General features: G+C 37.8%; 1 protein-coding gene across 1 annotated transcript in view; it reads left to right on the forward strand.

The window, feature by feature from the left end:
- The first annotated feature begins 204 nt into the window (after nt 1-204).
- Nucleotides 205-15942, forward strand: part of GSDMC (gasdermin C) — a 39566-nt gene continuing 23828 nt past the window's right edge. Inside the window, exons 1-3 of the mRNA XM_011938180.1 lie at nt 205-1084; nt 10122-10345; nt 11350-11533. Coding sequence (XP_011793570.1) covers nt 10126-10345; nt 11350-11533 — 404 coding nt within the window. The 5' untranslated portion in view covers nt 205-1084; nt 10122-10125. The remainder of the gene's footprint in view (nt 1085-10121; nt 10346-11349; nt 11534-15942) is intronic.

Consider the following 15942-nt stretch of genomic DNA (forward strand, 5'->3'; position numbering starts at 1 on the left):
TATAGGCACTTTACTTCATCTTGAAACCCATAGGGAGTAATTGGAAAGAACATGGGTTTCAGGCAAGTTTTTAATTCTTTTCACAAATCCTCTTTTTATTTATCTTTAAAATAAAGATTGTTGCAAGAATGGATTTAGATAATACATGCATGGTACTTAATACAGAGGAAGCATTAAGCACAGTAATTCCTGTTGTACAGAGCTCCACATGTAGGCAGTTCAGAGATACTTCCCAGGGCCCTGGCACTGGTGCCTGTCCCTCCTCCTGAAGTTGCCTTTCCTGGTGTCCAATGATTGAATTCTAAATTCAGCATATATACCAGAGGAATGCAAGCCAAAGAAGTTGTTACAGCTACAGTTGCTGGGAATCCATGAATCAAAGACTTGCTCAGCTTGTTCTGTATGTGAAAGGAAATGGGTGTGACACTGAAGAAGCCTTTTTAATTCTGATTCAGGAGATACATAATTAGATGCTACTTGATTTTGTTCCACAGATTTTTGGCTGAGAAGGACTTGAGAGCTAAGGTTCTGTGATCCAGAACTGGTTCCAGACTTACTCTTTCGGAAATGAAGAGGGCCCTCCCTGTGCTTATTTTTCCAGGATTGGAAATTTAATCAGGGACCCGTTGTTGAGAAGAGAACAGTGAGCAGAATCACATTGACCTGGTCCTGGAAGTTGTCTGACAATTTCTGGTTGACTGCAGGAGGTCTGAAGACTGGAAGGGGCCCCACTCAATTGTGCTATTTCTCTCTCTCTCTTTTTTTTTTCTTTTGAGACGGAGTCGCCCAGGCTGGAGGGCAGTGGTGCGATCACAGCTAACTACAACCTCTGCCTCCTGGGTTCAAGCAGTTCTCTGCCTCAGCCTCCCAAGTAACTGGTATTACAGGTGCCTGCCACCACTCCTGGCTAATTTTTGTATTTTCAGTAGAGACGGGGTTTCACCATCTTGGCCAGGCTGATCTTGGACTCCTGACCTTGTGATCCACCAGCCTCAGCCTCCTAAAGTGCTGGGATTACAGACGTGAGCCACCGCGCCCGGCCAATTGTGCTATTTCTCTACAGGACAAAAGGATATATAATCTGGTAAGTCCTAATGGGATCGGGGATGAAAAAGAAAAGGTACCATCATCAGTGACAAAAATGTTCAGAATGGGTTTGTGAAATGAGTCAAAGAATTTTCTTTTCCTACATAATTTGACTGAAAAGGAAGTTAAGTTCTTTTTAATAATGGAGAATTCCTGATAGCATGTAAGGCTGAGGAATATATCTCTGATACATTGTTGTACACGTCCAGTCTTGGAGAAACTTCTTATGTTCTTATTATTCTCTGTTGTCCAGTGAGCTCTTACGTGGCCCATATCAGACAGAATTGAAATGGTCACATCAGGACTTTTACATGAACTGCTGAAAATTCTGACTGTCTTCATTATTGAACATATTTAGAATGTTCAAAAACTGAATTCCTATAGTTAGGAAATCCTATTCCTATTTGTTTTAATTGTAACAATACAATTATACTCTTAATTGTAACAATACAATTATACTGTTTTAGCTATTTTTAACTGTACAATTATTGACTATAGTCACTCCGTTGTGCTATCAAATACTAGATCTTATTCAGAAATACTAGATCATATTCAGTCTAACTATTTTTTTGGTGCTCATTAACCATCCCCACCTCCCTCCCACCCCCTAATACCCTTCCCAGCCTCTGGTAACCATCATTTGACTCTCTATCTCCATAACTTCAATTGTCTTAATGTTTAGCTCTCATAAATAAGTGAGAACATGTAAAGTTTGTCTTTTTGTGCCTGGTTTATTTACTTAATCACCTCTAGTCCCATCTATGTTGTTGCAAATGACAGGATCTCTTTTTTTTTTGTTTTTTTGAGATGGAGTTTTGCTCTTGTTGCCCAGGCTGGAGTGCAACAGTGTGATCTTGGCTCACTGCAACCTCCACTTCCTGGGTTCAAGCGATTCTCCTGCCTCAGCCTCCAGAGTAGCTGGGATTACAGGCATGTGCCACCACATCTGGCTAATTTTGTATTTTTAGTAGAGACGGGATTTCTCCATGTTGTTCAGGCTGGTCTTGAACTCCTGACCTCAGATGATCCACCCGCCTCAGCCTCCCAAAGTGCTGGGATTACAGGCATGAGCCACCGCGCCCAGCCGATCTCATTCTTTTTTATGGTTGAGTAGTACTCTGTTATGTATATGTACCACATTTTGTTTAACTGTTCATTTGTTGATGAACACTTGCATTATTTCCCAATCTTGGCTATTGTGAATAGTGCTGCAACAAACATGGGAGTGCAGATATCTCTTCAATTTACTGCTTTTCTTTCTTTTGGGTGTATACCCAGTAGAGAGGTTGCTGGGTTGTATGGCAGCTCTATTTTTAGCTTTTTGAGGAAGGTCCAAACTGTTCTCCATAGTGGCTGTACTAATTTACATTCCCACAAACAGGGTGCAAGGTTCTCTTTTCTCCACCTTCTCTCCAGCATTTTTTATTAATGGGTGAGATTTTAACAGGGGTGAGATTATATCTCATTGTAGTTTTGATTGCCATTTTTAACATGGGTGAGATTATATCTCATTGTAGTTTTGGTTGACATTTTTCTGATAACTAAAAATGTTGAGGACCTTTTCATATGAGTTTTTCATTTGTATGTATTCCTTTGAGAAATGTTTATTCAACTCTTTTGCCCATATTTTAATCCAATTGTTATATTTTTCCTATAGAGTTGTGTGGGCTCCTTATATTTTCTAGTTATTAATCCCTTTTCAGATGGGCAGTTTGCAAATATTTTCTCCCATTCTGTGGGTCGTATTTTCTGTTGCTGATTTTTCCTTTTGCTGGAAGGAAGCTTTGTAACTTGATGAGATCCAATTTGTCTATTTTTGCTTTGGTTACCTGTGCTTATGGTGTATTACTTAAGAAATTTTTGCCTAGACCAATGTCCTAGAGAGTTTCCCCAATGTTTTCCTGTAGTAGTTTCACAGTTTGAGGCTTTAGATTGAAGTCTTTAATCTATTTTGATTTTATTTTTGTACATGATGAGAGAGAGTGGTGTAGTTTCAGTCTTCTGCATATGAATATCCAGCTTTCCCAGCACCATTTATTGAAGATACTGTCCTTTCTCTAATGTATGTTCTTGGCACCTTGGTAAAAAATGAGCTTACTGTAGGTGTATGGATTTATTTCTGGGTGCTTGATTATTTTTCTTTGGTCTATGTGTTTGTTTTCATGCCAGTACCATGCTGTTTTGGTTACTGTAGCTCTATAGTATAATTTGATGTCAGATAATATGATTCCTTGAGTTTTGCTCTTTTTGCTTAGGATAGATTTGGTTATTCTGGGTCTTTTGTGTTTCCATATACATTTTAGGATTGTTTTTTCTCTTTCTGTGAAGAATGTCATTGGTATTTTGATGGAATTTGCATAGAATCTGAAGATTGCTTTGGATAGTATGGACATTTTAACAATGTTGATTCTTCCAATCTATGAACATGGAATATCTTTTCATTTTTTTGTGTCATCTTTAGTTTCTTTCATCAATGTTTTATAGTTTTCATTGAAGAGATTTTTCACTTCTTCAGTTAAATTAATTACTAGGAATTTAATTTTATTTGTGGCTCTTGTAAATGGGATAACTTTCTTGATTTTCTTTTCTGATTCTTTGCTGTTGGCATATAGAAGTGCTACTGATTTTTGGATGTTGATTTTGCATCCTGTAACTTTAATGAATTTATAACTTCTTTTTTTTTTTGAGATGGAGTCTTACTCTGTCACCCAGGCTGGAGTGCAGTGGCGTGATCTTGGCTCACTCCAAGCTCTGCCTCCCAGGTTCATGCCATTCTCCTGCCTCAGCCTCCCAAGTAACTGGGACTACAGGCACCCGCCACCACGCCCGGCTAATTTTTTCTACTTTTTAGTAGAGACGGGGTTTCACTGTGTTAGCCAGGATGGTCTCGATCTCCTGACTTTGTGATCCACCCACCTTGGCCTCCCAAAGTGCAGGGATTACAGGCATGAGCCACTGCGCCTGGCCAATGAATTTATAACTTCTAATAGTTTTTTTGTTGTTGGAATCTTTAGGTTGTTCCAAATATAAGACCACATCATCTACAAACAAGGACAATTTGACTTCTTCCTTTCCACTTAGGATGCCATTTATTTTTTTCTTCTCCCCGTTAAGTTAGTCTGTCATATATGACTTTTTATTATGTTGAGGTATGTTCCTTCTATACCCACTTTTCTGAGGGATTTTATCATCAAGGGATATTGAGTTTTATCAAGTGTTTTTCAGCATTAATGGAAATGATCACATGGTTTTTGTCCTTCGTTCTGTTGATATAAGGTATCACATTGATTCATTTGTGTATGTTGTACCATCCTTGCATCCCTGGGTCATGATAAATGATGTTTTTAATGTATTGTTGAATTTGGTTTCCTAGTATTTTGTTGAGGATGTTTCCATCAATATTCATCAGAGATATTGGCTTGTAGTTTTTTGGAAGTTTCTTTGTCTTGTTTTTTATTAGGGTAATATTGGCCTCATAAAATGAGTTTGTAAGTATTCCCTCTTTGTCTATTTTTAAAAATAGTTTGAATAGGATTGGTATTAGCCCTTCTTTAAATGTTTGGTAGAATTCAGCATTGAATTCATTGGGTCCCAGGCTTTTATTTACTGGGAGACTTTTTATTACGGCCTTGCTCTCATTAACTGTGATTGATATGTTCAGGTTTTGGATTTCTTCAAGGTTCAATCTTGGTAGGCTCTATGTTTCTGGGAATTTATCAGTTTCCTCTGGATTTTCCAATTTATTGGTATATATTTGCTCATAGTAGCCACCAATAATCCTTTGAATTCCTGTAGTATCAGTTATAATGTTTTCTTTTTCATCTATGTTTTTATTTATTTGGGCCTTCTCTCTTTTTTCTTAGTCTGCCTAAAGATTTGTCTATTTTGTTTGTCTTTTCAACATAGCAACTTTCATTTCATTCATCTTTTATATCGTTTTCTTCATTTTAACTTTATTTCTGCTCTATCATTATTGTTTGTTATTTTCTACTAATTTTGGGTTTGGTCTGCTCTTGGTTTTCTAGTTCTTTAAAATGCATCATTAGGTTATTTATTTGAAGTTTTTCTTCTGTTTTGATGTAGACACTTATAGCTATAAATTTCCCTCTTTGTACTGCTTTTGCTGTATCCCATGGGTTTTGGTATGTTTGCATTATCATTTGTTTCAAGAAATGTTTCGATTTCCTCATCAATTTCTTCATTGGCCCATCAGTCATTCAGGAGCGTATTGTTTACTTTCCATGTGTTTGTATAATTTCTAAAATTCCTATTATTGATTTCTAGTTTTATTCCATCGTATTCAGAGAAGATACATTATATTATTTCAACTTTTTGAGTGTTTTAAGACTAGTTCTGTGACCTAAAATATGATCCACTCTTGAGAATGATCCATGTGATGAGAACAAAAAACGTGTATTCTGCATCCATTGGATAAAATGTTCTGTAAATACCTATTAGGTTCATTTGTTCTGTAGTACAGATTGAGTCCAATGTTTCCTTGCTGATTTTCTGTCTGGGAGATCTGTCCAATGCTGAAAGCGAGGTGTTGAAGTCTCTAGCTATTATTGTATTGGGATCTACCGCTTTAGCTCTAATCTGAATCTAAATCTATTTTGTCTGATATAAGTATAGCTATTCCTGCTCTTTTTTGGTTTCTGTTGTCACAAATATATTTTCCATTCTTATGTTTTTATTCCATGTGTATCTTTATAGGAGAAGTGTATTTCTTGTAGGTAGCAGATCATTGGGTCTTGTTTTTTTAATTAATTCAATCACTCTATGTCTTTAGATTGGACAGTTTAGTTCATTTACATTTAATGTTATTACTAATAAGTGAGGACTTTTGGTATTTTATTTTTTGTTTTCTGGTTGTTTTGTGATCTTCTGTTTCTTCTTCATTTTCCTCTTCCTTTTAGTGAAGGTAATTTTCACTGATGGCATATTTTAATTTCTTGCTTTTCATTTTTTGCTTATTCATTGTATGTTTTTAGATTTGAAATTACTATGAGGCTTGCAAATGCTATCTTATAACTCATTATTTTAAATGAATGACAACTTAATAGTGATTGCATAAACAAACAAACACAAAAAGAAAACTAATAAAAACTCTACACTTTAACTTTGTCTCCCTGCTTTTTAACTGTTTGTTGTTTCTCTTTATGTCCTATGGTACTATGTCTTGAAAGTTGTAGTTGTTTTTGATTGGTTTATCATTTGGCCTTTCTACTTAAGATAAGAGTAGTTTACACACCACAATTACAGTGTTACAATATTATGTGTTTTTCTGTGTGCTTCCTACTACCTTTGAATTTTGTACCTTCAGATGATTTCTTCTTGCTCATTAACATCCTTTTCTTTCCGACTGAGACAGGTTTGGTGTTGATGAACTCTCTCAGTTTTTGTCTGTCTAGGAAGGTCTTTATTTCTCCTTCATCCTTGAAGCATATTTTTTGCCAGATATACTATCTAAGGTAAAAGTTTTTTTTTCCCTTCAGCATATTAAATATGTCATGCCACTGTCTCTTGGCCTGTAAGGTTTCCAGTGAAAAGTCTGATACTAGATGTATTGGAATTTTTTTGTTTGCTATGTTTTCTTTTCTTTTGCCATTTTAGAATTCTTAGTTTATACTTGATATTTGGGAGTTTGATTATCAAATATCTGAGGTAGTCTTCTTTGGGTTAAATTAGCTGTGTGTTGTGTTACCTTCTTGTACCTTGTACTTGAATATTGGTATCTTACTCTGGGTTTGGGAAGTTCTCCCTTTGCATAAACCTTCTACACTTATCTCTTTCTCAATCTTCTCTTTAAGGCCAATAACTCTTAGATTTGCCCTTTTGAGGCTATTTTCTACATCTTGTAGCATGCTTCTTTCTTTTTTCTTTTGTCTCCTTTGACTATATATTTTCAAATAGCCTCTTTTCAAGATCATTAATTCTTCCTTCTGTTTGATCAATTCTGTTATTAAGAGATGCTGATGCATTCTCCTGTAGGTCAATGTATTTTTCAACTCCAGAATTTCTGCTTCTTTTTAATTATATCAATTTCCTTAAAAAATGTATCTGATAGAATTCTGAATTCCTTTTATGTGTTATCTTGAATTCTTTTGAGTGTCCTCAAAACAGCTACTTTGAATTCTTTGTTTGAATGATTACATATCTCTGTCTCTCTGGGATTGGTCCCTGATGCCTTATTTAGTCTATTTGGTAAGGTTATGTTTTCCTGAATAGTCTTTTTTTTTTTTTTAATTCAAAATTACATTTTATTGCAGAATTGAAAAATAGTTTTCCTTATAGGCTTCCTGGACTAGAGACTTACATTTTCTTTCTTTCTTTTTTAAATTATATATATATTTTCTTTTTCTATACTTTTATTTTAAGTTCAGGGGTACATGTGTAGGTTTGTTATATAGGTAAACTTGTATCATGGGAGTTTGTTGTACAAATTATTTTGTCACCAAGGTATTAAGCCTAGTATCCATTTGTTATTTTTCCTGATCCTCTCCCTCCTCCCATCCTCCATCCTCTACCTTCCAGTAGGCCCCAGTGTGCGTTGGTCCCCTCCATGAGTCTATGTGTTCTCATCATTTAGCTCCCACTTATAAGTGAAAACATGTGGTATTTGGTTTTCTGTTTCTGTGTTAGTTTATTAAGGATAATGGCCGCCAGCTCCACTGGGAGCTGTCCTTGATCTTGTTCTTTTTTTGGCTACATAGTGTCCCATGAGGTATATGTACCACATTTTCTTTATCCAGTCCACAATTGATGGGTATTTAGGTTTATTCCATGTCTTTGCTATTGTGAATAGTGCTGCAATGAACATATGCAAGTATGTGTCTTTATTATAAAATGATATCTATTCTTTTGGGTATATACCCAGTAATGACCTTGCTGGGTCAGATGGTATTTCTGTCTTTAGGACTTTGAGGAATCACCAAATTGTCTTTCACAATGGTTGAACTGATTTACATTCCCATCAACAGTGTATGAGCATCCCTTTTTCTCCACAACCTTGCCAGCATCTGTTATTTTTTGACTTTTATTAATAGCCATTCAGGCTTGTGTCAGTTGATATCTCATTGTGGTTTTGATTTGCATTTCTCTAATGATCAGTGATGTTGAGCTTTTTTAAAATAAGATTGTTGGCCACATGTATGTCTTTTTTTTGAAAAGTGCCTCAGCAAATATTGCTGCCTGATCCTTCCTCTGGAAGCTTCGTCTCAGAGGGGCACCCAGCTGTATGAGGTGTCAGTCGGACCCTACTGGCAGACGTCTCCCAGTTAGGCTACACGGGGGTCAGGGACTCCCTTGAGGAGGCAGTCTATCTGTCCTCAGAGCTCAAACTCTGTGCTGGGATAACCACTGCTCTATTCAGAGCTGTCAGTCAGGGACGTTTAAGTCAGCAGAAGTTTCTGCTCCCTTTTGTTCAGCTATGCCCTTCCCCCAGAGGTGGAGTCTACAGAGGCAGACAGCCCTCGTTGAGCTGCGGTGGGCTCCACCCAGTTTGAGCTTCCTGGTGGCTTTGTTTACCTACTCAAGCCTCAGCAATGGGAGACACCCCTCCGCCAGCCCAGGCTGCCAGCTGGCAGTTCAATCTTGGACTGCTGCACTAGCACTGAGCAAGGCTCTGTGGGCATGGGACCTGCCGAGCCAGGCGCAGGATATAATCTCCTGGTGTGCTCTTTGCTAAGACCATTGGAAAAGTGCAGTATTAGGGCAGGAATGTCCCAATTTTCCACGTACAGTCTGTCACGGCTTCCCTTGGCTAGGAGAGGGAAATCCCCCAACCCCTTGCACTTCCCTGTTGAGGCAACACCCTGCCCTGCTTGGGCTCACCCTCCGTGGACTGCACCTACTATGCAACCAGTCCCAGTGAGATGAACCAGGTACCTCAGTTGGAAATGCAGAAATCACCTGTCTTCTGCATCAATCACGCTGGGAGTTGCAGACTGGAACTGTTGTTATTCGGCCATCTTGGAACGATCCTCTGCAAACCATCCTTTTCTTATATGTTGTTTTTACCTTCAGTGTAGACTAGGACCTGATCATTTCTCATTACTTTGAGTGCAATGCCCTGGCCTGCCCTGTCATTAATGATTACCTGTATTATTGCAAAACTGCCCTACTAGACTTCCCACTTCTGCCTGAACTCCCTTACTGCAGGCTAATGTCAACCCAGCCGCCATAGACATCTCTCTGCAAAAGATGCATCAGATATGTCACTTGTGTGCTCAAATCCCTCCAAAGGCTTTTAATCTCACTTCAAGTAAAAGAGAGTGATGAAAATGACCGACAGGGGCCTTCACCAACTTGCCTTCAGTTTCTTCTGACCTCATCTTCTTTCCTTTCCACCTCACATATTCCAGGCATGCATTGCTTCTAAATCTTTGCACTTGCTGATTTCTCTACCTGGAATTCTTTTCTCCACATAATGTTCATTGTTTGTACCTTGCCTCCTCTACATTATTGTTCAACTGTCACTTCTCAGTGTGGCTTTGTCTGTAAAACTGCAAACACCAACATATTCTCTACCACTACTCATATCATCTTAACATAAACCCCGCCTTCCCTCTGGCCCTTTAGTTGATGACAGTATTGAGCCCTTCCTTCTTGTTATTTAGAGTATTCCTGGGTTAGAGGTGAGGAGATACCCAGGATTTCCTACTCTAACCATAAGGGGCAATGAATTTCACAGCAGTGCCTCTGTCAGAAACCCAAATTGTCTTTAGAAGCCCAAAGTTGGAAGCCAGGTGTGGTGGTGTGTGCCTATAATCCCAGATGCTAGGTAGGCTGAGGTGGGAGAATCACTTAAGCCCAAGAGTTCAAGACCAGTCTGGGCAACATGGCAAGACTCTGTCTCAAAAACAACAAAAAAATGAACTCAAAGTTGAGAAAGTTATAATCTAGTCACTATTTTAAGTTAAGACCTGCTAATCTCATATGTAGATCTTTTCCTTTAGGGGAAATATCAATAATTGGTGAGAGTTTAACCATTTTCTTCCTTTCCCAACTGATGCTCTCCTTTCATCTCCTCCTAGCAACATGCCCTCCATGTTTGAACGCATTAGCAAAAATTTGGTCAAAGAGATTGGAAGCAAAGAACTGACACCTGTCAAATACCTACTGAATGCCACCAAATTACGTCAGTTTGTTATATTACGAAAGAAGAAGGATTCTCGTTCATCTATTTGGGGACAATCTGACTATATTCCAGTTGAATTCTCCCTCAATGATATCCTGGAGCCAAGTTCTTCAGTCCCAGGTATTGTCAGCCAGAGGCCTAGGAGGTGAGGGGTGAAAAACATGGGTGGTCAGAAAAAGATGGCCCAGCATCCAAAAATAACTGAGCACCTAGAAAGGAACTTTCAGGACTAGCCTTGCCTGTAGACAAGGGGCAAGAAACAAAGACAAATTGAGAATCCTACTAATTATCTGGATGTAGGCATTCATTAGGTCATTTAATATTTGCATCAGGCTCATGAGGATATTATCCCCATTTTACATAAGAGTAAACAGAAGGTTATACAATTGTCTGTTCAAAGTTAGGTACCTGGGGGCTGGGCACTGTGGCTCATGCCTATAATCCCAGCACTTTGGGAGACTGAGGCGGGCAGATCACTTGAGGCCAGGAGTTCGAGATCAGTCTGGTCAACATGCCGAAACCCAGACAGGGTGGTGCATTCTTGTACTCTCATATACTCGGGAGGCTGAGACTCAATAATTGCTTGAGCCCAGAAGGTGGAGGTTGCAGTGAGCTGAGACTGCACCAATGCACTCCAGCCTGGATGACAGAGTGAGACTTTGTCTCAAAACAACAACCACCACCAAACAAAAAACAGTTACGTCCCTGGGAACTGGTAGAACTGCGATCCAAACCCAGGTCTGTCTGGCTCCACATCCCAAACATTTTCAGACCCTGTGTGCTGCCCTCTGCGGCTGGGTGCTGTGCCTGCTGCAGAGGAGACAGTGTGCATAGAAGGATGATCCCAGGGGTCTTCTGGACACTGAACATTTGACACCACTATTTCTCAGGGTGAAGATTTTATCTCTGTCACACAGTGCCCCTTTAAACATTTAAACATTTTCTGTCTGTAGTAATTTACATTTAGTTGATTAGTTAGTTTTCAACAGAGTTTTAAATGAGTGGGAGGGTTGGGGCAAAATAGGTCTTTGTGATTTCATTCTGCTCACCAGCTGTTCTTGGCTGAACTTTTGAATTCTTGAATGAATTCTTGGCTAAACCTATGGTCATCTTTTCTTTCCCAGAAAGTGTTGTGACAGGACCATTCCACTTCAGTGACATTGTGATCCAGAAACATAAGGCTGATGTGAGTGTGAATGTTGGTGTAGAAGTGAGTGTGTCAGGGGAGGCCTCTGTGGACCATGGATGCTCCCTTGAATTTCAAATTGTTACCATCCCATCTCCAAACCTGGAAGACTTTCAAAAAAGGTGAGGCCGTGGAAGAGGAAGGGGATGGATCATCAGTATCCCAGGGGGTGCTATCCTTGAACACAAAAATACATCAGCAAGTCTTGTTGCAGGAATGAAAATCAAGATGATGACATCCCAGATTTTGCTACTCTTTTTAAGTATTCATACCTTCCTTTACTCAAGTAATAGCTATTAGTTACCTAACAAATACTTATTAGAGCAGTAACTACCCACTACTGTGTTGTTATTCACTGGGGATAGAATGAAAACAAGACAGATGTAAATACCTGTCATAAAGCAGCTTACATTTAGTGGAGACAAGGGATGGGCAGGGAGTAAGAAAATAAGCAATAAAAAATAAATTAACAAAGTATTAATTTAAGTGAGACAAAGACTCTAAAACTGTTTATTTAAATAACATGTACATTACTGTCTTGGGATTTATTTTTATTTTTTTCAGCTCTATTGAGATATAGTTGACACATAAAATTGTGTGAATTTAAGGTGTACAATTTGATGATTTGATGTATGTATATATTGTGAAAACACCACAATAAAGGCAGTTAACATATTTATTACTTCACCTAGTTATCTTTTTTTTTTTTTGTGGTGAGAACATTTAATATCTACTTTCAGCAAATTTCAAATATACAATACAGTATTGTTACTCTGTGTTCCCTTTGACGAATGTCCCCCCATTTCCCTGACTTCCTAACCCCTGCTAACCACCATTATATTTTGTTTCTTTTTTTTTTTTTTTTTGAGACGGAGTCTCACTCTGTCACCCCGGCTGGAGTACAGTGGCGGGATCTCAGCTCACTGCAAGCTCCACCTCCCGGGTTTACGCCATTCTCCTGCCTCAGCCTCCCGAGTTGCTGGGATTACAGGCGCCCGCCACCTCGCCCGGCTAATTTTTTGTATTTTTTAGTAGAGACGGGGTTTCACTGTATTAGCCAGGATGGTCTCGATCTCTTGACCTCGTGATCTGCCTGTCTCGGCCTCCCAAACTGCTGGGATTACAGGCTTGAGCCACCGCGCCAGGCCTATATTTTGTTTCTATAAGTTTGACTTTTACAGGTTCCACATATATGTGAGATTATACAGTATTTGTATTTCTCTGTTTGACTTTTATTTAGCATAAAGCCATCAAGGTTTATCCATGTTGTTGCAAATAGCAGGGTTTCTTCCTTTTTTATGGCTGAATAATATTCCACTGTACACACATACCATGATTTCTTTTTCCATTCATCTGCTGACAGGCACTTAGGTGGTTTTGGTGTCTTGGTTTTTGTGAATAATGCTGCAATGAACATAGAAGTGCAGATATGTCTTTGAACTACTGATTTAGTTTTCATTGGCTGTATACCCAGAAATGGGATTGCTGGATCATATGGCAGTTCTAGTTTTAGTTTTTTGAAGAACCAACATACTGTTTTCCATATGGCTATATCAATTATATTCCAACTAATAGCATACAAAGATTTCCTTTAATTCACATCTTTGCCAACACTTATCTTTTTGTTAAAAGCCATCCTAACAAATGCGAAGTTTTGTCTCATTGTGGTTTTGATTTGTATGTCCCTGATAAGTAATTTTGAGCACCATTTCATGTGCCTGTTAGCTTATTTGTATATCTTTTTTTGGAGAAAATATCTATTTAGGTCCTTTGCCCATTTTTTAGATCAAGATTTTTGTTTTTGTTTTTGCAATTTAGCTATATGAATTCTTTATATATTTTAGATATTAACCCATTATCAGGTTTGCAAATATTTTTGATCATTTTGTAGGTTGCATTTTCACCCTGTTGATTGTTTCCTTTGCTGTGCAGAAGCTTTTTAGTTTGCTGAATACCACTTTTCTTTTTTTAGCTGCTGGTGCTTTTGGTGTCATGTCAAACAAATTGTTGCTATAACCAATCTTGAGGACCTTTCCCCCTGTATTTTCTTCTAAAAATGTTTTAAGGTTCTGTATCGTATATTTAGATTTCTAATCTACTTGGAGTTGATCTTTGTGTATAAGGTAAGGACCCAGTTTCAGTCTTTTGTATATGAATATCCAGTTTTCTCAACACCATTTTTTGAAGACACTATCCTTTATCCCACTGTCTATTCTTGTCATGCTTGTCAAATATTAATTGATCATACACATATGAGTTTATTTCTTGGCCCTCTACTCGATTCCACTAGTTTATATGTCTGTTTTTATGCAAGTGCTGTAAGTTTTAACTTCTGTAGCTTTGTAATATACTTTGAAATCAGGAAGTATGGGGTGTCTAGCTTTGTTTTTTCTTGAGATTGCTTTACCTATTCTGGGTCTTTCCATAAGAGTTTTAGGATTATTTTTTCTATTTCTGTGAAGATTGTTGTTGGTATTTTGATAAGAATTGCATTAAATCTATAAATTGCTTTGAGTAGTATGACATTTTAATAATATGAATTCTTCTTATCCATGAGCACAAAAATTTTGCTGTTTATTTTTGTCTTCTTTAATCAATTTTGTAGTTTTCAGTATATAGACCTTTCGCCTCCTTGGTGAAATGTATTCACAAGTATTTTATTATTTTTGATTCTATTATAAATGGATTTTTTTTTTTTTTAGACAGAGTCTCACTCTGTCACCCAGGCTGGAGTGCAATGGCATGATCTTGACTCACTGCAACCTCTGCCTCCCGGGTTCAAGCAATTCTCCTGCCTCAGCCTCCCAAGTAGCTGCGATTACAGGTGCCTGCCACAATGCCCAGTTAATGTTTTGTACTTTCAGTAGAGATGGGGTTTTGCCATGTTGGCCAGGCTAGTATCGAACTCCTGGCCTCAGGTGATCCACCTGCCTCAGCCCCCCAAAGAGCTGGGATTACAGGCGAGAGCCACCATGTCCAGCCTATAAATTGATTTTTAAAGATAGTTCATTGTTAATTTATAGAAATACAACTGATTTTCAATGTTGATTTTGTATCCCGCAACTTGACTGCATTTATTTATTAGTTCTAATATTTTTAAAATGAAGTTTTTAGGATTTTCAATGTATAAGATAATATCATCTGTAAACAGAGACAATTTTACTTCTTTCTTTTTTTTTTTTTTTTTTTAAATGGGGGCTCGCCTTTTCACCCAGGCTGGAGTGCAGTGGCCAGATCTCAGCTCACTACAAGCTCCGCCTCCCGGGTTCACGCCATTCTCCTGCCTCAGCCTCCCGAGTAGCTGGGACTACAGGTGCCCGCCACCTCGCCCTGCTAGTTTTTTGTATTTTTTAGTAGAGACAGGGTTTCACTATGTTAGTCAGGATGGTCTCGATCTGCTGACCTCGTGATCCGCCCATCTCGGCCTCCCAAAGTGCTGGGATTACAGGCTTGAGCCACCATGCCCAGCCACTTTTACTTCTTTCTTTCCTATTTAGGTGCCTTTTATTTATTTATTTTTCTCTAATTTCACTGGCTAGCATTTCCAGTGCCATACTGAAGAGAAGTGGTGAGGGTAGACATTCTTGTTTTGTTCCTTATTTTAAAGGAAAAGCTTTTCAACATTGAGCATAATGTTAGCTGTGGACTTTATTATGACCATGTATAGCCTTCATTATGTTAAAGTACATTTCTTCTATATCTCATTTGCTGAGAGTTTTTATCATGACAGGATGATAAATTTCATCAAATGCTTTTTCTACATCTACTGAGATGATCATATGGTTTTTGTCCTTGATTATGTTAATATGTTGTATTGTATTTATTGATTTGCATGTGTTGAAATATCCTTTCATTCCAGGGATAAATTCCATTTGATTATGGTGTATGATCCTTTTAATGTGCTGTTAAATTTGGTTTGCTAAAATTTTGTTAAGGACTTTTGCATCTATGTTTATCAGATATATTGGCCTGTAATTTTCTTTACTTGTTGTAATGTCCTTATCTGGCTTTGGTATTAGGGTAATGCTGGCCTTGCACAATGAATCTGAATTATTCTTTCCTCTTCAATTTTTTGGTTTGAGCAGCATTGATGTAATCTTCTTTAAATGTCTAGTAGAATTCACCAGTGAAGGCATTTGGTCATGGGCATGTTTTTTGGGAGCTTTTTGATTACTGATTCAATTACCTTACTTGTTAATGATATGTTTATATTTTCTGTTTCTTCATGAGTCAATCTCAATATGCCATATGTTTCTAGGAATTTATCCATTTCTCTTAGATGCCCCAGTTTGTTGATATATAATTGTTGATAATAGGCTCTCATGATCTTTTTTATTTCTGTGGCATCATTTGTATGTCTCCTTTTAACTATAAATTTGTTTATTGGAGTTCTTCTTTCTTGGTTTGTCTAGCTAAGGGGTTGTCAATTTTTAATTTTTTTCAAAAAATCCCTCAGTTTTATTACCTTTTCTATTGTTTTTCTATTTATTCTGCTCTAATCTTTTTTTTTTTTTTTTTTTTTTTTTTTTTT

This window comes from Colobus angolensis, unplaced genomic scaffold (assembly GCF_000951035.1).
Source record: "Colobus angolensis palliatus isolate OR3802 unplaced genomic scaffold, Cang.pa_1.0 Scaffold17, whole genome shotgun sequence".
NCBI lineage: Eukaryota > Metazoa > Chordata > Mammalia > Primates > Cercopithecidae > Colobus > Colobus angolensis.